Consider the following 25,568-nt stretch of genomic DNA (forward strand, 5'->3'; position numbering starts at 1 on the left):
AACACATCCGCGGACTTTCTAAGAATATTCAGGCACTCTTGGGATCGTCTTGGTAAAGTAAATTGTATTTTTCAATCTGGATTTACGTCGTAATTATTGTTTAATTAACCGACTCCTTGTGTTGTCACAATTTGTTCAAAATTCGCCAGTTGATTGACCAGTAGTTTCAATTTGCTTGTGACGAAATTACCTCGATGCGATACGAAGTTTTGCTTTTAAGGTACATGTAACGTAGTGCTTTTATTTAAATAAAGCTTTTGTCTAAGAGAGTTTGTCGCCAGTAATTTTCCTTTCTTATATCATTGAAATAGTGAATTCGCTTGTAAAGTTATGTGCATTTGCTGCTTTGTTTTCTCGCGCCGTTAACCGTTATGGCAAAGGTTATAAACTGGAAAAATCGGCGTAAAGTGTCTAATGGTTGAATTCTCGTTATATATATAATAAACAAATTACAGCATAGAAAGTGCTTTGTACGGATTTATATTCACTCGTATCAAAACTTTGAAAAACTCACTCGTTCGCTACGCTCACTCGTTCGTTTTCCAAAGTTTTGCAGCTCGTGAATATAAATCCGTACGTCGCACTTTCTATGAAGTAATCTATATAAATTGATGCATTCAAGGCAAATGCTATACTTTGTAATTGTTTATTTCACCTCTTACGTTTTACTATGGACACTTTCTGTACTTTACAAGTTATAGCTAAACTAGGTAAGATATAATTCAACCAAATATATATGTATCAAAATTGTAAAGTTCGTAATGAACTAGACTTTAGTTTGGAGAATGCTCTTACACGTCTCTCTTAATTTCTTTGTTTGTTCCCTTGTTTTTCTTAATTTCTTTTTGTTTGTTTGTTTGTTTGTTGTTTTAATCTAATTTAATATACATCTTTCTTGTAAGTTACCTACGTAAACTATGCAACTTTGATGTAACTGTTCGTAAAATGTCTCTTTACAGAAATACCTTTTCATAATAAACACTTGTTGATAGTTATGTTATTGACTATAATTACAAACATCGTTCAAGGATTCCCATTTTCTTTAGCTAGTCTCTACCTTTGCTAGACTCGGAGAACCGCTGCTAAACACAATACAGCAATGTGTTATCTAATTATATTTGCTGGGGTTCTATAACAAATAAAAGTACTTAGATCAGAAACACAACGAAACTGCACACTTGGAGAAACAACTCACAATGATTTGACAGTGCTACTTTGTGGCCATCGCTTTGGTATCACGTGCTTCTAACAATAGTTTGTGATGGCAGGACCAGATGTGATATAAAAAGTTATGATTGGTCTTCATTTGATAATTTAATAATGCTATACTATATTTAGGCGATGGTGTGTCCTTTCATCTTTCAACTTCAGTTACACATTGTAGAATGTGTGCTACACCCTACGTTATTATTATTTCCGTTTCACTAGCTGCATTAAGACCAAACATAAGATTGTCGCGACGGGTCGTTCTATAGCTCTGCCGGTTGCAACATCATTCCATCGATATAATAAAACTCTTACCCCTTGTGACAATTAACGTTTAACTCGGTGAAACTTTGTCACAGTTCTTTGTACACATTGCTGAAGCCCTGACGTATTGTGTGGTGTTTGGAGTGGCCATCCGACATAAAGTTCTTTTGTCCGATTTCCGTTGATGGATGTTGCACTCGGTAGTTACTTTGCCTCTACGACATGTAGATGACGAAGTAGGTCGTCAGGAAAGCAGCGTATCCCAGAGGAAACAGAATTCTTGAGTACTGATCTAAGTAGTGGACTCCTTTCTCAGAACTGAATTTCCGTTTCACAAGCTGCATGACTCCTCGTCTACCCTCTCTCTTTGCGAAAAAAGGTTTCAGGCGCGTTGCAAGGCTTTGTTTTCGTTTGCGTTCGTGCACTGAGGTTTTCTTTTTCGGGTAAGGCGAGCTGGTTCCATTCTCCATGTCATCCAAAGAATGTTTAAACTTGTAGCTTTTGCCATCGAATGCCACCGTTACAAGGAGAGGCTTCCGATCCTAAAATAAGAAAAAAGAAAAGAAAACAAGCATGAAAAAGAATAGGAACCTTTTTTTCTTACGTATTCTCGGAAAAGAAGATAAGAAATTGCCTTAAATTACCTTAAGTTTGTTTTTTCTTTCATTTCGTTCAGGTAGCATTTTCTCTATTGGCTTTAAAAGCAACCTTTTTCTCGTTCAGACATTTAATTGTTAGAATTGAGTTCTTACTCTTCTCTCTTTTCCAAGACTCATTTGCGTGTGCCGAAATAAATATGACGTTCCTAAAATTGAAGTGTTCAAAGCGTTTTTAACGCGAAATATGGGGTGGTTTTGTAAGCCAATATAACTGAGTTCATCTTGTTTCAGTAATAATAAAGAACAAATTAAGTAGTTTTAGACGTACTTGTCTGTATACAGGGATACAAACTAATTCTTATAAAAGGAAAATATAGAAAGACAAGGAAAAAGGGGAAAGGGTTCACACATTCGCATATTTGTAAATTTGTAAAATAATCAAACAACCAGGGAACAGAACTGGACAGACGGCCCGCATTCTAATGCCCGACAAAAAGGTTTGTTACAGAAGGAAGGGATAATCATCATGCGGCAACTTACCGGCTCCTCTCCATTTTCGGTCATCTCGTAGTCATTTTTCTTTTCATGAAATATGTGCAGTTTGCGAGACTGTTTGAGGACAAGAACGTATTCCAATAACGTCATAAAGATAAACACAAACCCTCCTAGCAGGAAATAGTCTATGGACTTCAGGTAAGAGACGCGTGGCATTCCTGCGTTCACGCTGCCTCGCATATAACTGATTGTCAACACGGTGGTTATGCTTAGTGCAACACGGGCAGGTACTGCCTCGTGGTTAATCCAGAAGCTCACCCAAGAAAGTGCCACAATGCACACACATGGTATGTACATTTGGAAGATGTAGTACATGGATCGTCGACGAAACTTCATAGTAGCTGTTAAACCGGAGAACGTTTCTGCGAAAACATAAAAAATATTGATGTTAGTGACAAGTTTATTACCATGCTATCACTGAAAAAAATATACCATCGATAGTAAGAATCTTGGGATCAGATTGGTGGCCGAGAGGTCGATATTCGGACTACCGTTTTGTGACTCTTTCCTATTCATTAGCTGGTGTTGGAAACTTTAGCCCGGTCTGTATGTAGGTTATGGTTCCATTTTACCCATGGTACATATTGGTATTTGCCTATGGTAATATGTGACAATGAATATAAAAATTAGAAAAAAATTCTAGATTGTTCCAAGGGTAAAATTGAACCACAACAAGCGTGTTAACAATAACATTTCATTTATATATTTAATTCGCGATAGCAGCTTTTGCCTTACATTATTTGTCCCTAAAATACTATACACAACCTGCTTGTTCAGTCAGAGACGTCAGAAAAAAATAATCTCCTCTTTTATCGTGATACAACAAATGCGAAACATGGCATTACTGAAGCTTTTAAGTATCATTCAATAAGGGGTAAAATTAAAAAGTATCCTCATTAACTATCGGGATTTGCTTTGCCTTATTTAAATCCTTTAAAAAATAATAGTTAAAGTAAAATCTCTACCTAACGTCGTCATTGAGGAAAAAAATATTCCTTACCAGAATGATAGACTTTATGTTTTAGGTATCTCTTGGCACTCACAATGTCAAACTGCGCCATTTCATTGTCGTAAATAAATATTGAACTCTCCACCTCTGATCGCCAGTTGTACTTTAAGTCCTTCTCCTCGTATGAAACTAAAATATGCAAGTAAAAATTGTAATAATTTATAACAATTAAAAATAAATTAATACTCTTATTTATATTGCACTGTTATCAATAAAAATTACAACGGCATTCCCAAGCAAATTACAACAATACGAAAAGAAAGAAAATCCTACGAGATTACAATTATACTACAAATCTAAATTGAGAAAAAAAAATTGCTTTGATGTAAAGTCAAGAATTTGGCTCTACAAAACGTCTTAAGAAGCTTTTTAAAAACAGCCAATAGATGGGGTATTTTATTTTTAAAAAAAGTGGAAATTGATTATTCCAAAGCTTTGGGGCAGCCTCGTGGAAGGATCGGTCATCCAGCGTAGCAAGATATATGCAACGCCACCACTATTTGAACGAAGGTTGCATTTACCACTATCTCTTACCGAAATAAGATCAATAACAGTAAAAGAGAAGGAGATGGAGCTCTTCATTGGCTAGCCTGATATCAAGCATGACAGAGTAAAACAAACCAACAACATACAAACATAACCCACATATGCTACTACACAACCTCGCTTCCAGTTCTTAAGTCTAGGTGACAGCTAGCTCAACTACAATGTAGCATTCAACTTTTTTTTAGGTTTTTGAGGAATTCCTCCTTAGTAAAAAACTATATTTTATGACTGAGAAACGCTCAGTGCATGAGGGAAGGACCCAGAATGGGAAATAAATTATTTCCTCCATCCCATGTACCTCAGTCAGTTATAGAAACAAATACGTACGCACTTTCATGACGTATAAACACTCTATAGGGTTTCTTCTAAAAGGTAACGAAGCTATTATTTTTAGAATTATATCACTGCAAACGTTTGGGGGTGTATACTTACAACTTTCAAAAGCAAGATGACAAGTTTGCTGATCCAGAGGAAAGTTTCTCAGGTCCAACTTGCATGAATTTTTTGTTACAAGCCTGTTATAAAATGACATCAGAATAATAATTCGTTTTCTTAAGCTGGGTATACTAATTCGAAAGGAGATCTGAAAAAGCATACTTCAATTTGCCTGGCGTGCTTGTAGCATTTGCTTGTATGTCAGTTCTTTCATGGTGGCATTAACAGTAAAAAGTGCTTTCTTTAAAAATGAAGAATTTTGCAGGGGCGGGTATTCGGGGAGGATGCAGAGGGTGTGCATCCCCACCCACACCCTGAGATAACCTGCGGTGCACCCCCTCCTAAGAAAAAACCTAGATCCGCCCCTGTTTTGTCACATTTTACCAAAGTATAAAAAAAATGTAACGTTGCACTTTAAAATCACCTTGCACTCAACATCATGGTACCGTTGATCAAATTGATCCAAATTTTCTTGTTTGCGAAAACCATCCTGTGTATTCTTGTATCAATAGAATTGACAAAAAATGTATCGGGTAGCCAAAACTTTTCGCATGCCATCCCTCCAAGGATAATTGTTCTGTTAATGCCAAAGGCTAATCGAGGGTCTTGCCAAAACTGTCCAAGATACAAATCCACTTCAAAATCCTGCAAATAAAGGCGAACCAATTATAATCTTTTCACTGCTTAATATAAATATGATAGGACTATACGAAAAGAAGATGGCGGGTGACAAGTGCAATGAATGCAGTATTCTCGGCGTCATTTGTGGGTTAAGTTTGTTTTCAGTTCTCGTCCTCGCCCCGAGGGTTTTTCTTCCGGTTCTCCGGTTTTCCTCCCTCCGCAAAATCAACTCTGCTAGATTCCAATTTGATCGGAAACAGTAGACGAAGAGCCACCCTGTGGAAGTGCAACTACAAATTCCCATTTATTATTTGTTTATTTATTTATTCTGCTAAAACAAAACAGAATGATGGATTGTAAAAACGTCAAATGTGCTCTATTTGGCTCAAAACTCAGGCACGATGACTTAAACATCGAACCAAAAGTTGGGCATCACTTACCATACTTGTTTCACTGATTTCTCCAAAGGACAAAATTAACATGTCTAAGCCGACATGAAGGGTTTGCACTGAAAAAAAGAAATAAAACAACATAATCAGTTTCTGATGATAGCAAGCGCGATTCTTATTATAAACTATGCTAAAAGAGACCGGTTTATCTCTTAACACAAAAAGAGCAAACAACATAACAATCAGTAAAATGATCTAAATTGATGATTTCTCCAAATGACAAAATTAACATGTCCAAGCCGACAAGAAGGGTTTAGCGCTGAAAAAAAGAAATAAAACAACACAAGACGTTCCACTTGGACTTGGAATGTAAGATGTTGTTACGCAGCAAAAAAAGGGGGAGCCTCTTGCTATGCAAACTTAGATGAGAGAAACTGAACTAGGTATACTTTAATAGGTGCAAAATTGATTACATGGTTAAAATAAGGTTGCATCCAAAAACACATATTCCGATATTTTAAATGATAATACTGTTGAAGACGTACCTAAATAAGTTTAGTTTTACTAGTAAGAACATTTACCTCCGTAAAATGGTCGAATCCTTTTGTCATAGTTCTTAAAGACAATTTCAAGAATTTCAGAAACGTTTCTTCCAGGTATCACTAGCTCCTCGTATTTTAGATAGTATTCCCTGAAGAAACAAATATCAAATATATAAATATATGTCAGTTGCATTCATTTGTCCGTTCGTTCATTCGGTTGTTCGTTCGTTCGTTCGTTCGCTATGCTCGCTCGTTCATTCGTTCGCTCGTTGGTTACTTCATTCACCCAACTATCTTTCTGCGCTCTCACTTATCTGTGTGCTCATGTTTTATTTGAATTTTGGGCTTAAAATATTAATATTGCTAGGCTTAACATCTCCAGTAGTGATTGCAAGCGCTAGATTTAATAAAATCTATGCTACAAGAGACCGGTTTATCTTTTACACCAAAAGAGCAAACAACATAAAGATCACTAAAATGTGTCTAGTTGAAAGAAAAACTGTTTTGTTACCAGTGCTAAGTTTCTTTGCGAGAGCAATCAGTTACTATGACTCTGAGTAAACGTTTACTTTCGTGGAATGAATAAATAGAACTGAATTTCATCAGCCACTGCTATATTGATTCCATCCTAGTCATTTGACAATCACGATTCAAGGCATTCCAAATTAATGTTATCCATGAGATCCCAAATAATTAAATTGTCATTTATGACGTACCGTAACGATTCGATTTAGCGCCCGGGGCGGGGCGCTTATTTACTTTTGGCACCTCAAGGGTGGGCGCTTATTCGAGACAGGGCTCTTATTCGGGACAGGGCGCTTATTTAATTTTTTGGAGTAACAAGCTAATGTTTAAAACAAAACTTTAATAAATATTAAAAAAACTGACAATAACAGAAAATGCAACAGTAACAAATTGTTGAAAGTTCAGTTTCTTTTAAAAGGAGTGTTCATTTTAGAAGTAAATATACATGTACGGTATGGTGAATGTTGATCAGTTTATCCAGTCGACGTTGATGACTTCAGTAGGGGCAATTTTCCACAATAGGTAACTTATAAGAATAGGGGCGCTTATTAGAATGGGGGCGCTTATTGGAATAGGGGCGCTTATTAGAATGGGGGCGCTTATTGGAATAGGGGGCGCTTATTGACAAAAACAGATTCGAAGGGGGCGCTTATTCGGAAGGAAGCGCTTATTGGAAGGAGGGCGCTAAATCGAATCATTACGGTATCATCCCATTCCTAAGATAAAACCTGATACGCATTTGCATGTCGTACATTAAACCAAATTTAAGTTATGTTTTCCAAAGCTTAAATTATGACAATGAAAAGTATTAGACATACCATGGCGGTGTATTTTCTGGTTTGACTATTTCACTGTGATTATGTTCCCGTGCTGTCGAGTCCTTTGTAGGTTTCCTGCAGGACAAGAGAACCTATTTTTATTACAAGGCTGGCTGCGCCACACATACAAAGTCAATATCCCTGAGCTGGCTTTTAAATATAGACGGAAAGTGGAGCTATATACTATACAGCTTCATAAAGGCGCCGTACAACTGCCAATGAACAAAGGCAGCAGCACTTTCGCATCGAACTTAGTTTACTGATAAATTAGTTGTAAAAGAAGGAGAGGAATTACTACAACTAGATTACATAAACTACATTTTTAAATCAAATCTCGGAAGTGAATGATTTGTATAGTATTGTTTTTTTTTTTGGGGAAAAATAAAATAGAATAAACGCAACGAAATGAGGGAACCATCCTCTTTCTGTTTACTTGAAACTTACGTGGTGCTAAGAAAAGACTTCAGAGTGTTGGCTGTTTCGGTCTTTGGTGGTGTGACTGTTGTAGTGGAGTTGTTTACCAATCTAGTGTTATTCCTTACGACAAACCCGTAACTGAAATTAAAAAAATAGCATGATTAACGTACAATGCCATGATGTTCTTTTTGATTGTTGGTGGTTTGTTTTTTTCTTTGGGCTTCAGACCTTCTCCTCAGGAGTAAACAACAGTTGAAGCAAAAATTGAACTCGAGGTAAAGATGTGAAAGGATGAACTTATATTTTACATCTCTCTTCATGACTTAGCACCAAAAAATACAATAATAATATTTGTTTAATGAACACTAAATTTCCGTGGGGTAACGTTATCTTTATCGACAGAAACACGATGCCGCGCGCATTGCTCCCTAAAAGGGAAAATAACTTTTGATTTTTAATTTAAAAATACATAAAATTGTAGGTTTTGGACGGCAAAAGCAATTAGACCACTACGGTTCGCTGACTATTCGCTCACAGAAAACTCAGGTTCGTAGTCTAATTGCATTGTTAACTATCAGTTGGCCTTTTTCGGCAATGTCAAAAAAAAAAATTACCGCACGTGAAGGGTTAATTTGTTTTTGAAAAAGAGATTCTACATCTTAAGTGAAATAAGAGTAATGACAAGATTTTATAACTGTTGTGGTTTCAATTTCCCTTCCTCTTTGGATATAAAATATTTACCATTGTTATTTGCAGAAACAACACCGTAAATAATTTGCTACCGCTATTATTGTACGTACACTGCTGGTTTAAACAAGTAAATTTTGAAGTAAATGTTTTAAAGTCATGCTTTTATGTTATGTTTGCTTTCCATAGCAACCACGTTTGCTTTAAATGTTATGCGTAAAGTGTACTAAAAGAAAATTCAAGGCGTGAAGGCAAAACATTATTAAAGTCGTGATAATAATAACTCACAAAAATCGACCAAACGCTCTTGGTATTGTTTATTCAAAGGAAAAGACAAAAGGATCGATTTTGAATAGCCTAAAGCATGTCTTTGCAGCAGTATGCAAATCATGGGATGTATATGTAAAGTTGTTTTTAAAGAAAAGAACTTCAACTGTTATTACTAATGCACATAAATATTTTTATCCTTCAGCTGTGGTTTTTCAAAGAGTAGTAATGTCATTATACTACCACGCTTGGGCTCTTTGGCTTGTCCGAGCTGTGACTTTAATAAGGGTTGTCAGAGTCATTTTCAAAGAAGACCAACGTTATGATAGCAAAATAATTAAACGATGGTGTGCCTATAGTTAACACGCTCATGCTATCGACCTACAGTACAATTAGTGGGACATTTCTTATTATCTTGATCCTTCCACTCATAGCGACAAGACACGTCGTCTGTTCACCTCGAAAGCAAAAAGCAATTTCAGTACTTCACTTTCTAAAGTTGATGAACAATGATGTGAAGTTGTTCTTAAGGTGTTCATAAGATAGAATCGAATTTCAAAAAATGAGAGAGGCGCAACTCTGGGCCGGGTAGTATCTAGAGTGAAAGGAATTGAATAAAAACAGTTTGAAATCTCTGTAGTAATGCTATAATTAATTACCTTAAGAGAGGAGTTAATTGAAGAAATAAAAGAAGTCCCAGATAGAACAATGGCGGCATGACTGCCAGTGCTTCTCAGGCCACTGCAAGAAATAGAAAAACAAGTTGTATACATGCTGTTTATCAAATGTGGTACACCATATAAAGCAACCATGACCCTAACAAGTTATTACTTGTATAGCGCTAATGACGTTCTAGCCATAATAATAGTTTAATGACGTGAAAACGATCCTCGCTATTCTAATGACACTTCGAATAAATGTTGGACTAACAACTGAGATCTAAATTGTTTATGGATTTCACATAACATGACTAAAAACTGTTTTCGGTAGAAATACGTATTACCAACGTACACCAACCGTTACATGACCTAAAGGTACCTAGTCGGTTTGCCATAAACTAAAACGTAAATTTAGTTTCGTATACGGTGATTATGATTTTACATGGGATGCTACAGATCGCTTTAAAGAATGGATTAGTACCTTACGAATCAATGCAATGGCAACAAAACGCTCGTTAACCGTCAGATAAGTGCAATATGAATAAACCCACTTTGGAATATTAATGATGCCACACTGATTTCAGTATCATCCATTTGTTTTCCGCCGCTAGTGGCCAGCTTGACTGCCAACCGAACGCCCAGCTACCCTTGCTGTCTTGGGCTACAAAACGCACTGCTCATATCGTCATAGAAATGTGCTTTAAAATCTTTTCGTTAGCAGAAAAATCGGCATGTCTAAATATAACATTCAGTAACATTTAGTTCCAAGGATTCCTTGTCGGACACTCGACTCATGAACGCCAATGAATGTGAACTGACTGCATCAAATGAAGCTTGTTTAATTCTTCCCTAGAGAGTATCCAATTGTTTGGGTATTAAGATTAAAAAATCTTTCTTTCATGGTGGAGTATTTGATAATAGTCATAATCTACTTCTTGTGACAAAAGAATAACGTTGCGTTGGTAAACTTCAATCCAATTTACAAACGTACTCCGGAATTAAATCTTACTTGCCTACCGGTAATCCTTTTGAAGAGCTTTTCTAGCAGCCGCATCCTGGTAAATTTTCAAGGTTTGCATTAAAAGAAGCAGTTTAATTATTTTTATTTTTGGCTCATTTATTCTCAAACAATGATTCTTGATTTTAAAATTTTTCCCTGACAATTCAGTCTACAAACTTTCCGCAGAAGTTGTTCAGTGTCCATAGAACATATGTTGTTTTCCCACTGTAAACACTTTTTTCCTTTGGTCGTGGTCGATTTTCCAGGTTTCAAAGGGAGAACTATCTAGAAAATCAGTAGTTTTAACTACTGTTTAAAAACTTGCGCAATGTATACAATTTCCTAACAATTCCAAGTCATGTCAGGCTTTGCGCTTTACGGTTGTATAAAATCACACGATCTGAATTTTTTAACAGTATTCAATGTCCGTTGTATATGTGACAATCCTTCTTTTTATCGGAAGGCTCGATATAATTAAATTCATTATTTCAAGGTTTGCTTGTTACGAAAACTCTATGAAACGCATCAGACTCAATATTTCTTACACTCAACATTCCAGCTCTGGCCTTTAAAATTGCAAGTCCTCTCGAGATAGACGAAACATCGTTGATTTCCCAGCCAAGCCCCGAGGAATTATATGACTTTTAAATTTCCATATGCATTTTTAACGAAACTTCTTTTCAATACCTTCCATAATTTAGTAGTTCTAATTCTTGTAATAGCGTGAAAACGCCTTGTAACTAAGAATTGTTTCTATGATTTTGTAATTCCAGCAGGAGGTGTCTAGAAGCGAGCGATTGAAGTTTGATGTTAGAAGCTTTTTCTCGATATATACTTCTTTATTTAGACAAAAAATAAAATATTCATTAAGAAAAGTGAATTTTTTACTATTTATCTGCTAAAGTGAAGACTTATAGCTGTCGATGTTCCTGTATAAACAAAAAAATGTAACATCAACATAATGAAATCTTGAAGGTAATTACAAGAGCGAAACACATTTATGTAAATCTGTTTCAGTTTTTAGCTTTACTGCTGTGTTGGCGACTTTTTATTTCAAAACGTCCGTCACAGCCAACGCAAAGTAGACGGCCCAAGTCACTGTTTATTCTAAATCGTTCGCTGATAATCCTGTTTGGGGTTTACCAGCTTAAAAATAAACGCCAAAGTCAGCGACAAACAGACTGCTTAACGAGCCTCTATTGGCGCCAAAATTCGGAAGCACCTGCTTGCGAATCGTTGTCGATAATTTGATGCATTTCTTTTTTCTTAGAGCTCTATTATGATTATCTCGAGAGACTTTGACCTAGCTATGTTTTTTGGATATCATGGACTAAAAAATGATTGCCGAGAATTGATTTGTAAGCAATAAGTAAATTCGATCTGTCAATACGTTAGTAAAGCTATGCTAACTAATTTGTCGATGACGGAGCGCTGGTTTCGACCAGTAATGTATAGATATATATACAGATTAACATGTGGGAGCCGTACTCTACTGCTGTAAAAACTGTTTGCAATACTATGACTAGTTCAAAGTAGAATAAAATGTCACTTGAAATTAGTTAAGAAAATTAAGGACGAAAATCATAACATGTCAATATAAAGGTTGCAACGCGGTTTAAAATAAAACCTCAAACGAGATGAAGATATACTCGATACAACTAACCGCTAATCCTTGTTCTTGACTCAATGGGGAATACCACTCGCATATTTGTATTTGTCGGATTTTTGACGATTATCTGCTTGCTTAAAGCTTCGTTTAACGGCCTATGCCTTAACTAACTCGGTCACATCCGATGGATTTTTAGTTATTGAATCGCACAACAAGCCAAATTGCTTTCCGTTATTAATTACAGTCCTAAAATAGATGTAAAACAGAGTTATTATTTTGAATACTTGGGTTTCGTCATTGGATGTTTAATTATTAGTAGCGTGTCACTTTTAATAACGTGCCATCCTGTCTGTGACTGATATGTGAATTCATCATTAACATCGATCAAATTCACAAACATTCACAGGGTAATGGGAATCAGCGAGAGTAACTTTTATGTATATCGAGATGTGGTGTTCCAAGACACAACCCTCAAAGAGTGATTATATTAATATTTGGTTCTCTCTAAAGGGTTTGTAAACAACGTTTTACCTAATAATTAAATACTAACGATCGAAGATTCTAAGGTAGTCGCTTTTATTACGGACATTGTTTCAAGGTTTTTTACGTCTTGTGGGGAATATAACAATTCAGCAATTAAGTTTGAACTTTAAACTTATTATTAAGGAACGCTCTTCACGAGTCATCTGACGACAAAGCTATGGAATAATTGAAAACAGTTGGACATACAAAAATCAAAACATAAAAATTTCAGTCATTAAGCGATGAGTAAAGTTTGACGGCAGGTGTTAACTAAACTGGACAGTGAAACCCACGTACATTCAGTAGTTTCTCACAAAAACGTTCGGTGTTTCATTAGTAAAGAAAATTCTCTGTTCAAATTTTAATGATAGCTTATAACAAAGGGCCCAAAATCATGAGCAAACGAAAAATTTGATTAGTAATTAAAGAGCAAATTTGGTCCATTTTACACCCATACGCAACACATTATTATGACTATTAAGTTTTTAGAGTAGTCTGTAATAATATTAGATCTCCCACAGCCTTTTATTTACCGAATACAGTAGTTTTTTTTATTAAAAATGCACCAAATGGAAGAACTTTCTTTACAGGTTATAATATATTGCCAAAAATGTTGATATGTGACTTTTAAACAATAAACCACGCTCACATACTTTGCAATCGAAATTTTTAAAAACTACAGTGTTGCTGCAAGCATTTAACAGTGAGTGTTACTTCATATTTTTTCTTCCAACAAGACTCTTTAAGATATCTTTTGACTTATTACAGACATGATCCACTTTCAAACAAGTTGAGGATGGAAAAATAATAACAAAAACAAAAAGAAGAACGTTTGATAGTTTACACATCATTGTCATGTATACTTTGGACTACCCAATAAGCTACTGATATTTAATCTTAATTCTATTTTTTAAATATTTCCCAAGTAATACTAGAAAAAATAAAGTCATTAAAGTTAATCAGAAATTTAAGTCATTTACTTCATACAGAAATAGGTGAGAATTATGGGGTTGGCATAAGACACTCTCTTCAAGAACAAGAAATCAATCATAACACTTGCTTACTGAGCATTCAATTTTCTTCATTTCCTGTTTAGAACTCGTCTCACCCTTTCTCGTTTATGCTAAATTAAAAGACAAGCATCCTTAACAAACAAACTTTCCATCTCGTTAAGCTCGAGCTCTCTGATTGGGTCTGCATGGGAATTTGATTTGAGTTAGTGACTGATTTTAAATATTACGGAAACCTTGTTAAGATGTCAAGTTAGTCCTTGTTAAACTACGCCGTTGTTTTATAATTCATGTTTATACTTAATTCTCTATTATGCTCAAATTCGAAGATTCTCAGCTGACAAAATATTAAGCAAAATTTCCAGGGAGAAGAGGTAAATATTCATAAATATCTAAGCAGGGGATCGTTACAATTGTGCGTTTATTTTGTTCGCCAAGTGCAAGTGCAAAACATTAAAATGAAGAATTGTAATATAGCACCAGGACGCAAAATACGTTCTGCTTATATCCTGTCCCATTCTGTATACAAGTGAATGTTAAAAAGGTACTACATATGTCTTACGGAAAAAGTCTGCATTTGTAAAAAAAAATATTTTTTTGTTATGCAAACGACCCTCGTCTTGACAAATTTAACTCCACAGCTTTTTATAGTATTCCTTTTTTCCCTTTTTATAGGCGCGGACTAGGTGAAATGGACTAATGATTAAAATGAACTGATTGAATTCCTTCATGAAATCATCCTTAATTTGAGATATTACACTATCCAACATACAAATATACATCATACCGATTGCTTATTAGTCTGGCATCATGATATTACAGCATGCAGAGTATTTCCTCCGGCGTTGTCTGCTAATCTTTATTAAGCAAACATCGCGATATCCAATTACTTGGGTGGGTCAAAACAAATACATTTATTGGTAAATATTACAAGTGAAGGCTTCAAACTGCGTAAGAAATTGAAACGGTTTCAAATGGAAGCATCACACTGTTTATTGACTGGAGAAAAATATGCCGGTGTTTTAATTATAAAATACCACTTTATATCCTGCAGCAATTGTTTGCCATTTATCTTTTTCTCGCCGTGCGTTCGTTTTTTATAATTTTTCTTTTTAAGTTACCGAAGGAAAAAAAGGAATCAACCTCTTTTATATTATCTTCGTTGCGGTTTAAAGTGTAAAATACTCCAAATTGCATTATTAGACGGTGTTGATATAGGGCGATAAGGCAATATTTTACTTTATTGTATGTTTTGCGTCATGAGAAAAGGGTCGTCCATATATTTGTGGACCGAAAGGATAACGCTTGCTCGCGACCAGATGCTCTTTCTTCTACGCTCTTTGCAATGCTTCGTGTATAGGGGTTACATAAAACATCTAAAACTTAATCTCATAAAGAATTAACGGTCATCGAGAATGTTGCGAGACTATAAAATTCTATTCTACTCACAATAGGCAAATCGTGTTAGTTATGGTTTTTCAAGTAAGAAAACAGAAAACATACATACAGAATAGACAAAAATACTTACATTAACGCTTGTAGCAGAAAATAGCTTACGAAATAATGTTCAACATAGACTCGTTCCGACGAAAAATATGGATAATTGGTGACAAGAGTCCAATAAGCGTTTAAAGGGTTGAGGGTAGAAGTTTCTTTATAAATCCCAACTTCACTCTCGCTGAGTCAGTCAGGCTGCAGGGCGTTCAGGATAAACTGGATCACTCGTACTCGCCTTGTTATGACTTAAAGGGGAGATCAAACAGTGATATTTAAGCTTTTGAATCCATGCATTTACGTACAATACGTCTTCGGTGCTTTTGAACTTAGACATGCTATGAAATATTTATTGTGTTAGGGCTATTAAATCAGATTTGTACATTTATCAAAGAAGTGAAATCTACGAAAATTTGCGCACCGTGTTTCTAACAAGAACATAATCATATGAATAATTAAGCGCATCTTTTGCTGAAGAAAATTGATTGGAAAAGGAAAGGCGAGAGCAAGCAATTTACATCTTTGGTTGGCTAAAAGCAAACCCCAAAACATTATTAATTGGATCAGGAAATTGCACCGTTAGGTCTTCCATTTCAAAATCGTTAACGGTTTTTGCAAACAGACTTCGAAGAAAAGAGTTGTGGCCTCATTTATTAGATTTTAATATATATCATACTGAAAATTCTGATTCTAATGTGCGATATAGGCATTTAACAGACCCAGAGGGGAAACGATTACTCTGTTTTTTAATACTTTGATGTTGTTCATTATTGAGAGCCCCTAAGTGATGGTAAACCTGATCCAAACCTCCAACAAAAATGTTGTAGCTGTTAGTTTTAAATCCTTGATACCAGATGTACCAAATCTAGTTTTTAAATGGTTTTGTTCAAAAATGAGAAAACAAGACATACCAGTAACTCTTTTCATAATCCTCTTCTGCTGATAGAAACAAATAGGTACCAAATAATTCGTTGCGAAATTATTTCTTATAATCCTCTTCATAATCCTAAACACAAACTTTCTCGTCGTCAATGTGTTTTAATTATTTATTATAGTCGTGTTTAGATACTCGGCGAACTCAAAAACAGGACATTATCGCAAATTGCTTGTAATATTTAACATCCCCAGCGGTATACAATCACTTCAAAACCTTTAAGCCAAGTCATTTAAAGTACTAATTCTTAGAGGTGATATTGGGTGCTTTTCTAATAAACGCAACAAAAGTGTTCGTAAACAAACAACTTGATGAACATATCTTAAAAAAGTCCCTCATTTAACAGTATGGGACTGCGAGTCCAAATATAAGAGATGAGATAATGGCAGATAGCTTAATTATGTTAAGGAATGACGATTAGCAGATCAGGAGCTAATTGATGTTTGGCTATAGTATTTGTTAAAGCACAAAAAATAAATAAATTGCTATATTTAGAGAGGAAGCCGCATCAGCTCTAGCTGGTTTTCATGAATAGAACTTTGGACTTCAAATAAAGGGTCCCGAGTATATGCAGGTCGAATTGGAATTTGGAAAACACACACGTTCACGTTATTACAGCTCCTAAGTCCATAAGTCAAAACAGGTCCCTCACTTTTTATACACTGAAATACTAATCGTTGAGTGACTAAAGTAAAGACATCTATCATATTTTGAGATAATTAAAAATGGTCGTGTATAAAAATGGAAAGACTTACTCAAGCCTAAAGCAATACAAAAATAAGCAAATATAAATATTTAAAGGAAAAACTTTTATTATTTTAAATTTTTAACTTTTATTCTTGTAAACAATAAACTTTAAATTTTAAGATTTTGTTTTTAAAAAAGCAAAAACTTTCAATTTCCTTTCGTGCGTAAAATCCACGCAATTATTTGTTTCTAACTCTCCGTTCAATTTAACTTCATCGAGCGAACAGTTCATACAGAACAGTCTGCATGACAAATTGAAAAAGCTATGTGAATTCGGCTCAAATGATCTGTTAAACATTAAATTATAAATTAAAGCAACATTTAAAAATACCTTTTTACCGGGTTTAAGCATTTTCGTAATTCCAGAAAACACCCTTTGAAGTCCAGAGCTCTGTTGAAATTTGGAAGCCTCACTTTTAGCGTCTGTCTCGAAGATCGAAAGGCCTTAAATTTAAAAGTTTGGTTCGTCCACAGTCGAGTATCTATTAAGTAAAATTTCTTTCCATTTTGAGCTCCAAAAGGTTTCTTTTGATCTTAAAACGAAAAAAAAATTGTCTTGAAAATTTTAACATCAACCTTTTGGGCGCCATTTTGTTATTTTCGATCAGTTCCATGGGCACGAGCTCGTGTATGCGCCGTGTACTAGAGTGGCGTACGGACGGACAGAAGGGCGGATTATCACGTGACAACGAAATTGTTTTAGCTCGATGAGTTACCAAATGTTCTTAGATATGGAGCTCCGCTCAAGTTCCCTTAAGGTCATTGCCCTGAAATGGAACTGAACACAATTTTTTAACCAAATTTCTTTTTGTTTTTTTTTTAAGGGAAATTAAATTTTTAAAAAAAAAAGGGGGGGTTTTTGGGGGAATTTTTTTTTTTTTTCTTTTTTTTTTTTTTTTTATTTTTTTTTTTTTTTTCACACCAAAAAAAAAATTTAATTTTTTTTTCAAAAATTTTTTTTCGCGCCCGCGCGCCTCTGGGGCAAAAAAGAAACCTTAAAGTAATCAACCAGTAGGAAAAGTTGGGCTGAAAATTAATGTTTAGTTCTATTTCGGGGGAATGACTTAAGTAACTTAAATCACAGCCGTGTTGAAGTCACCAAAACATTGGTCACCACGTATGCAAAACATTATCTTAGTAAAGCTCTTCAATGAGTTTAACGGTTGAAATTATTTTCAAACACTTTTCACCCTGAGATCGGCAAAGTTGACATCAACATCCCGAGTGCTTCGTAATTCACAGAAGTGGTTAGACTTCATTTGAAAACAATAAAATCAGTGTGGGCGATGGTTGCTATTTACAAATTAGTAAACCTGTGGAAAGGTTTATTATTGGCGCTGTAAAAATAGCAGACTGCATTATGCAGAATTCAAACCTAAAAATAGCAGGCTTGCTAGTAGTTTTATTAATTTTGAAAACGCGTTGGTTTTTGCCATTAATAATTTTTGACATAAAAACATTCTATCTTCTTTATAATTGGATATGAAATTGTGTGTAATTGTGTTAAAATTTCTAGCTATAACGCGTGGTAGTTAAAGTAATCAAGGAGTAACAATTCCAAATTTCAATAGTCAAAACGGCAATTTTCGATGGATATCTATAACAACCCTACTGCAAGGATTAGTATTGGCATTAAAATGCCAAAAAATAGCAATAAAGAAAACATCACGATGTAAAGGACCATTAGAGGTTAGCAAGGTTTAGACTAAAAAACCTTATTCGATGACGGACTGAAAGTACAAGGGATTATTGGTTTGTGTATGATAGCAGCCTACGTAACAAGCTTAATCTTGTAGGCTATTTATATTATTTTAACGGGAAAAAATAATTTTACTTTATTGGGTGCAACACAAATTTTGAAACCCTTTGAGGTTCCGAAATACCTCAATCGTTCCACAGATATTTCCTTGTCGGAAGGTAAACGTGATCAAGAAGTAAACAAGATTATATGGAATGATGACACGTGTAATGAAAGATTTAAAAAATGAAGCATTTAAAATCTGCTTTTTCCAGCAAAAATAATGTGGCTTAAACAAGGCATGGGAAAAATTCTCACCACAAATAAAAACACGTCATTTGCATTTCAGCGTTTCCTATCTTTTTCGGCCTTGCTAAGTTTATTTTCCTTTACAGCCTGGTCATGACTCTCTTATTTCTAATTAAATTTTAAAAGAGAACGCGTGAGACATTATATACATTTTAGAATCATCAAGTAAGCCGAAATTTACACACGGTATCTGGCATGAAACTTCACTAACAATCAAACATCCACTCCTAGCTACCATGAATCAATACCATGTCTAGAGCTTTTAATACCAGAAGACCACAGCCATCAATGAGGAATTACGACATATAAGATCAGTACCCCGGCCTCGCTCTATATTTTATATATGTGAAAAAAGTCTTTCCAATTGTGTATACCATTTAGAATTCGTTCTCTTTTCTCTCCTTCATTAATAAATCTGTACACTTTGAATGGACATGAGATAATTTTTGAAATTTTTCACGACAGCTATAACCTTCTGATAAAACACTTATTATTCAAACAAATCGAGCTTGTCTAAAGACAAAGACAATCCTCGCGTTTCCTCGGCTTCAGTGCGCTACTTTTAGCGATAACAGATTGGCCATAAAAACTGAACGGGAAACCTTCACTACAATGAACGGCCGATCAATTGAGAAGACGCGACGTATTAATTAAGAAAGGGACATTTTAAAAACATGATAACGACTCCTTTAATAATCTTCGTTCAAATACATTTTCAGGTTGAATGTGCAAACTGTAAAATGAGTTTGGGATAAAGCATTGCCAACATTTTATGGCCGTGAAACCGAGAGCCGTAATCGAAGCTACCGGGAAGTAAAACTTACATTGTCTTAATAATTTGCGGGTTTCGATGCTTTCTTTGGCATATTAGTCAGAATCTTGATTTAGTTGATTTTTCCGGTGTATTTTCATATATTAATGATTTTCTTTTGAGAAACGACGAGTTTGTTCACATCAGATACTTCTTGCTATTTTTCTTTTCCTTGCATATAGAATTTAGGAATTCTGCCACTTGGGAAATTTTATCCAGATAGAAGTGAAAAAAAGAAAGAAATAAATCCAGTTAAAACATCCAGCCAATGTAGAAATTTTATACAACAAAGTTGTATAGGAAACAGGCTAAACTGTTTTCTTAAAAATACAGTAATGTGTGCAATTAAACGAAATTAACATTTAAGAAATATTTTACCTGAAGGTGAGCCGTTGAACAAAGCCTGATGAACTGAAAGGAGTACTTTTGAATTCCTCAGAAATAACACCTCCATTTAATGCAAATTCCGTCGATACAACTTCGTTTACGGAAGCAAATTGACTATGCATCTTTCTAAAACAAAATCTTATAAAAAGTACTTTTATTTATTACTTACATGTGTCAAAAAACCACATACATTTGATAAGAAATGTAATGAATATGCGATTATATTGTTACCAGAAATTATTTGTGCGAGAGGTCATAACATGGAATGTTCTCTTAACATTAAGTACAGAAACAAACCTTATTTTTTTTCGAAATATGAAAACTGGGGAAAAAATAAGTTAATTTTTCAGCCAATTGTATGATACATGATCTTATCTCGGATTTTATTTAACACTATAGTCTGCAAAATATAGACTCTGGTTGGTAAGATAAATTTATTATCCTTTTATAATCCGTGGGTACTGCAAAAAAATATTGCGGGTAAAAGCAATAAGCTGCATTTAATACAACTATGATCGCGACCACTGAGAGCCGCGATCAAGACATTTATATATATTTCCTTAAAGAGAACTTAGAAGCTTACTCGATCCCACGCTTGCTCAATCTATGTTTATAATAATTTACAATTTGTGTACAAAATGGCATTTTGTATTCTCTCTTTTGCGTATTCAAATTTCATTTTACACAAATGTTTGCACTTGGCTTATAAATCATGCATTAAGGAAAGAATAGTTTAGTAGGAGTTCATTTTAAAATTCCATGAATATATTCTTTTCCAAATGGATCAAGATCATAAACGTTCCAACATATCACAACCCCAGTCAGGAGTGTTTGTTTACATTGAAACAATGGTGGTATCTGATGAGAAGCAATAAATTCATTTATTTTATATTTTCTGCTCATATTTAAAGTTCGCAATTGATGGAGCTTAAACTATGAAATTAAATTCAGTATAAGCTCACTTGGTGAGATTGAGCGATAAAGAACAACAGGGGATAACTGCAGCAATCAAGATAAATTGTCCTTCACTGCAAGTAGTCGGCTAATATGTGGGTAATAAAAATACATTTCACGCTGATACGACCATTACATATTAAAAATTTACTTATCTCATTGGAATCCCACAGTTAAAAGAAATTAAATTGAAATATACAGAGCGTAAAGTAAAGTTTGTTATTTATTACTTCTGCAGAAACATGACAGATAAAGGGGGTTTTAGAGGAGAAGAATACCAAAGATCAGAGGTTAATAAATTAGTTCCCTTGTGATCGATCCTCAAAACCAACCATTACCAATGACATGTTGCCATGAAATCGTAAGAGATAATTTATGATTATTGCACAATAGCGCGTTAGGTGATTTTTTTTAGAGTTATCCACTTGTTACCACTTGAGTTTCCGCCATTTGCTTGTTAAAGTGGACGGTAACCAAGTGTCGTGAAAAGAGCTCGTCGATGAGAAGGAGCCAAAGGTCTTTAATATGTAATTATATTAAAGGGTAGAATGTAACACAGCTAGACTATTAACCCAGTGCAAATGAAAACGTTTTGTGCAAACGGCTAATTGAAAAAGCGTACATGTTTACCTTTATCTAATTTACAAACAATTAGTTTTGTAAAGCTTAGTTTTTCTTATGATCTAGACATAATTTTTAAAAGCAGTTTTTAGACTTTATAGTACATATATTAACTACATGTAGGCAAAGTATAACAGACATTTTCCAAATTTATGAAAGCGAAGAATGGCTTTGACGAGGTAATTTTAAGCATTTCCCACAATTTAATTTCATTAAATTTCTTGACATAAATACAAACCGTTATGGAAAAAATTAATTTGTGAAATTGGCAACGGTTCAGGATATTTTTTTGTCTAACCACTTCAGACTCAATGTTCAAATATAACCCATAAAATTGAGCATTTTCTTCACTTTTGATAAACCAACCAGAATTAATACAGAGGAACACTATTATCACAACAATAAAAATAATTCTACTTACACTGAACATTGGACGTAATCAAGGGATAGGCATACCGCGTATAAGCGGGTGTTGAGTATTGACAAACCGTTATGAGTTGTGCAAATTATCACAAACTGAGGTGTTCTACCGCGTTCATGCTAACAGCAAGATCCAAGTTAATTGCGTTGAGCTTTAAATTTGATAAAACAATAGGAGGCAATTTACTTGTAATTAACTGGGGATGTCACAACCCTCCACATAATTCTCTCCTTCATTCATCCACATTCCCATCCACCCTTATCATAGTTTCAACCTCATATTTCTTTTCCCAGGGGACAAATTCCTTTTGAGTTACCTTTTTACCATTATGTGGGTAACTTGTTTTCTCTGCACACGTCTTCAGAGTACAGCGAACACTGATGATGGCTTAGTTGTCGACAACTGTCTCACAGACTAGGACTAACTAGTTGTCGACAACTATTAGTTATCTATAGCTATAGAAGTGTTCCTTCTTTAATGGAAACCAATTTAGTTTTCGACCACTATTTTGTACAGTTTGTTACTCGTTAGCTTGATGACCCTTGTTTGCCACACTGCAACTAACCCTCTAGTCTATGGAGCCCTTATTATTTTAAGTAGTGTCAGACGTCGTTACTTAGCAATGTAAATATCGCTTTATCTTATTATACTTGGCTAGAGACGCAGAAATACGGTAACGGCGAGCAGCCAATAATTTTTTTTCTTTTTCTGGAATTATATTCAAACGGTTCTAAGACAAAGCAAGGGTCATGCGATCTCAGAAGTAGTTAAAACATAATATAAGAATTTTTTCTAAGATAAATCCTAAAAAAAATGTGAGCGCAGGATATATTGTCTATTGGACCTTTTTTAATCCGTTTGCAGGAAAAGTTTGTACAGGTCTACAAATGTATTTTAGTTTCTAAAGACAGAAATTACAAATTTTAACTATGTGTAGGAGAAGTACTTTGTCTTTGAAAACTAAATCAATGGAATGCAGCTGCACTGATTATTTTTTACTTTTTTTATTATTTTTTAGCCAGGGAGCTATAAGATGCACACAACTAAAACTATCTTTATACCAGCTACAAGAGCAAACGTTCTCGGATGGAAAAGTAAGTAAATGTGGGTTTGGGAAGCAAAAGAATAAAAACAAGCTTCCAGTCTCCAAATTGTGCTTCCCACACTTTGCTTTTGCCAAGCAAAATAGCCATGTTCGCCGTTTTGCTGAATTTATATGTTCACGCTCGAGTGGACAAATTGGGTTCTTGTATTAAGAATACACATAAGTTAGCTTAAAATACTTTCTTCTATTCTGAATAGTTTCCACCACGCTTATCATTGTAGTATAACTGCTGAGCACGTGCTTTTAGAAATTTTCATCGACAAAGAGGAGACCAGAACGTGACAATACTCAGTAAACATTGCCACATATTATGCTTGTATGCATGGCACTACTAAGATAAAGCGTAATTCAAATTTAGGTGTCTGTTAATCAAATACGAACTGTTTGAATACCTCTTAAGACCATAATCGAATTCCAAGACAACTAGGAAGAAGGTATAAATTTCGATTATGGAAACAGGCAACTGCAAAGAGCCTTTGAAAAGGACAGAAGAGAAGAATCGACAAGAAGTGTTATCATTGTGGCGTCAAGTAAATTAATTTACAATATTCAACATTTCATCGACGTAATCTGGATTTTGTTTATGCCCTTATGAGCAAAAAAAAGAAGAGTTTAAGTTTGGTTCTAAACAGTTTAAGTTCAAGGAAGTTTCCTCGTATTCGTGGTTTTTAGTGAGTCGTTAGTATAGTTCCATTAAGAATGTTTTAACTATTACTTTAATGATGGTAATAAAAGCAAATATGCAGAAAAGGCATTAACGCTTCCGATCAATTTGCAACATTTGAAAGTAGTAGATAGAGCTGAAGTTTTCCGATTTGCTCATTGACAGAGCTTTCGAAAGAAGTATCCAAGAGTTTGCCAGAACATCACTGAGGTAAACAATGTATCAAAGGTTTGTGCCGCATCACCAAAAAGAAATCGATTGGCAATCAACACGCGTTCTAGTAGGTTCACTTTTAGGTACTTTCACTTACATGCATGCTTTTAGAGTTACATTCTCACCTTTGCGCAGTCGAAGTGAACCAGCAAGGACTCTCTGATAATATATACCTTTACATAAATGCTACACGTTCCACTCATACAAACAGCTAAATAACAGATCACAGAAACTGATAACTTCTAGTTCGTATTTGAGATTAAATTAATTTTCCTTGTTTTGGATATTTTGACAAATGCGGTTTGACAGCTATTAACCGACGGACAAAGAGATCTTGGCACAAAATTAATTAAAATTCCATTTATGATGTTTTTAATTATATCCTTCCCTTTTTAACGTAATTTACAAGTTTATACAAACGCTTAGTATGTAGTGAGCTGACTTTACATCAATTAGCTTTTTGTTCTGGAGTTCACAATTAAACAATAACACACAGCTCGCAAAAATGGAAAGATAATGAAATTTGCCTTCGGCAACACATTGTTTATTTTTTGTTTCTACTATATTTATAAATATTCCAATTGAACAGAATACCATCGGCTCCTTTTTTGCTCACCTCGGAATGACACGTTAAAAAAGGAAATCAGTGGTGCAAATTGGCATGCTGGCAGTCTACCATGAAACACCGACTAAGGGGATGATAACTGTTTTCAGTTATTTCCAGGCCTTATATATACTATGATGGGTTAGTACTACATAGCGATTACTAGTTAATATGCAACGCTTTCGAGTGGTATATATCCCCGGTCTTTTTTTTTTCTTTAAAAAGGTTTGGGGGGGGTGAAAAGAAGAGAAAAAAAGAATGAGGGTTTTTTATTTTTTTTTTTTTTTTTTTAAATAAATATCTTATTGAATACCCGCCGGGGGGGGGTATATCTAAAATAAATTTTCTTTTTCTTGGAACATTTTATCAATTGCTAATAGAGAAGTGGTCTGAAAGAAAGGCCCTATCGTTGGTTGACAAGTTGTGACTATTTTCTTGACATAAGTGGTAACAATAGCAAAAGTATAACCTGTTAAAACACCCTTTATGTTATCTTTCAGTGCCAATAACTGAAAAAATAAGCTTGGTGTTTTGTTTTGCCCCCCTTTTTTTTTTTTTTTTTTTTTTTTACCCCCTTAATTTGGCAAGGTTTAAAATAATTCTGTCAGAGCGGTTCAGAGCCACCTTATATTTTAAAAAAATATTAATATTGTGTATATTGTTTTGCTGTGAGAAAATAAAATTATATCTTTTGAACCAAAGTGTATTTTTGTTTTTATCAAATAGACAAGAAGCACAATTTATAACCTTAAATATGTAAACTCTTGCAGCTCGCCGACTGGAATTTCTTAAGTATATCTCTCCTCTGGTCTACTTCGCAAGGGACTTCTTGTTTCGTTTTATGCTATCATGCCATACAAAGTTTCCTTCCTTTTTTAATAACTCA

The 25,568-nt window shown here is 34.6% G+C and overlaps 1 protein-coding gene across 4 annotated transcripts; it reads right to left on the bottom strand.

Moving 5' to 3' along the window:
* Positions 1 to 630: 630 nt before the first annotated feature.
* On the bottom strand, positions 631 to 24,324 carry LOC144644033 (gamma-aminobutyric acid receptor subunit beta-3-like). 4 transcript variants are annotated; one of them, XM_078503439.1, is made up of 11 exons: positions 24,204 to 24,324; positions 9,540 to 9,621; positions 7,954 to 8,064; positions 7,510 to 7,584; positions 6,206 to 6,315; positions 5,676 to 5,743; positions 5,039 to 5,259; positions 4,612 to 4,694; positions 3,625 to 3,762; positions 2,610 to 2,986; positions 631 to 2,012 (listed from the first exon to the last, which is right to left on the bottom strand). In XM_078503439.1, exons 2-11 carry the CDS (start codon positions 9,596 to 9,598, stop codon positions 1,686 to 1,688), a joined length of 1,569 nt encoding a protein of 522 aa, XP_078359565.1. In that variant the 5' UTR covers positions 9,599 to 9,621; positions 24,204 to 24,324; the 3' UTR covers positions 631 to 1,685. The 4 variants fall into 4 exon arrangements, with proteins under 4 accessions (XP_078359565.1, XP_078359566.1, XP_078359562.1 ...); XM_078503440.1 differs by lacking the exon at positions 24,204 to 24,324 and adding an exon at positions 20,092 to 20,157; XM_078503436.1 differs by lacking the exon at positions 24,204 to 24,324 and adding an exon at positions 15,209 to 15,393.
* Between the last annotated feature and the right edge of the window lie 1,244 nt (positions 24,325 to 25,568).

This window comes from Oculina patagonica, chromosome 2 (genome assembly GCF_052425735.1).
Source record: "Oculina patagonica isolate OP01 chromosome 2, crgOcupat, whole genome shotgun sequence".
Classification (NCBI taxonomy): Eukaryota; Metazoa; Cnidaria; class Anthozoa; order Scleractinia; family Oculinidae; genus Oculina; species Oculina patagonica.

What these genes read in the sequence shown, in the direction of transcription:
- LOC144644033 (XM_078503439.1), bottom strand. Translation starts at nt 9,598, where the DNA reads ATGCCGCCATTGTTCTATCTGGGACTTCTTTTATTTCTTCAATTAACT. An exon ending in CAATTAACTCCTCTCTTAAG is followed by an intron (nt 8,065 to 9,539) that starts GTAATTAATTAT and finishes TTTTAATTTCAG; the next exon opens with TTACGGGTTTGTCGTAAGGA. An exon ending in GATTCGACCATTTTACGGAG is followed by an intron (nt 5,744 to 6,205) that starts GTAAATGTTCTT and finishes TCTTTTTTTCAG; the next exon opens with TGCAAACCCTTCATGTCGGC.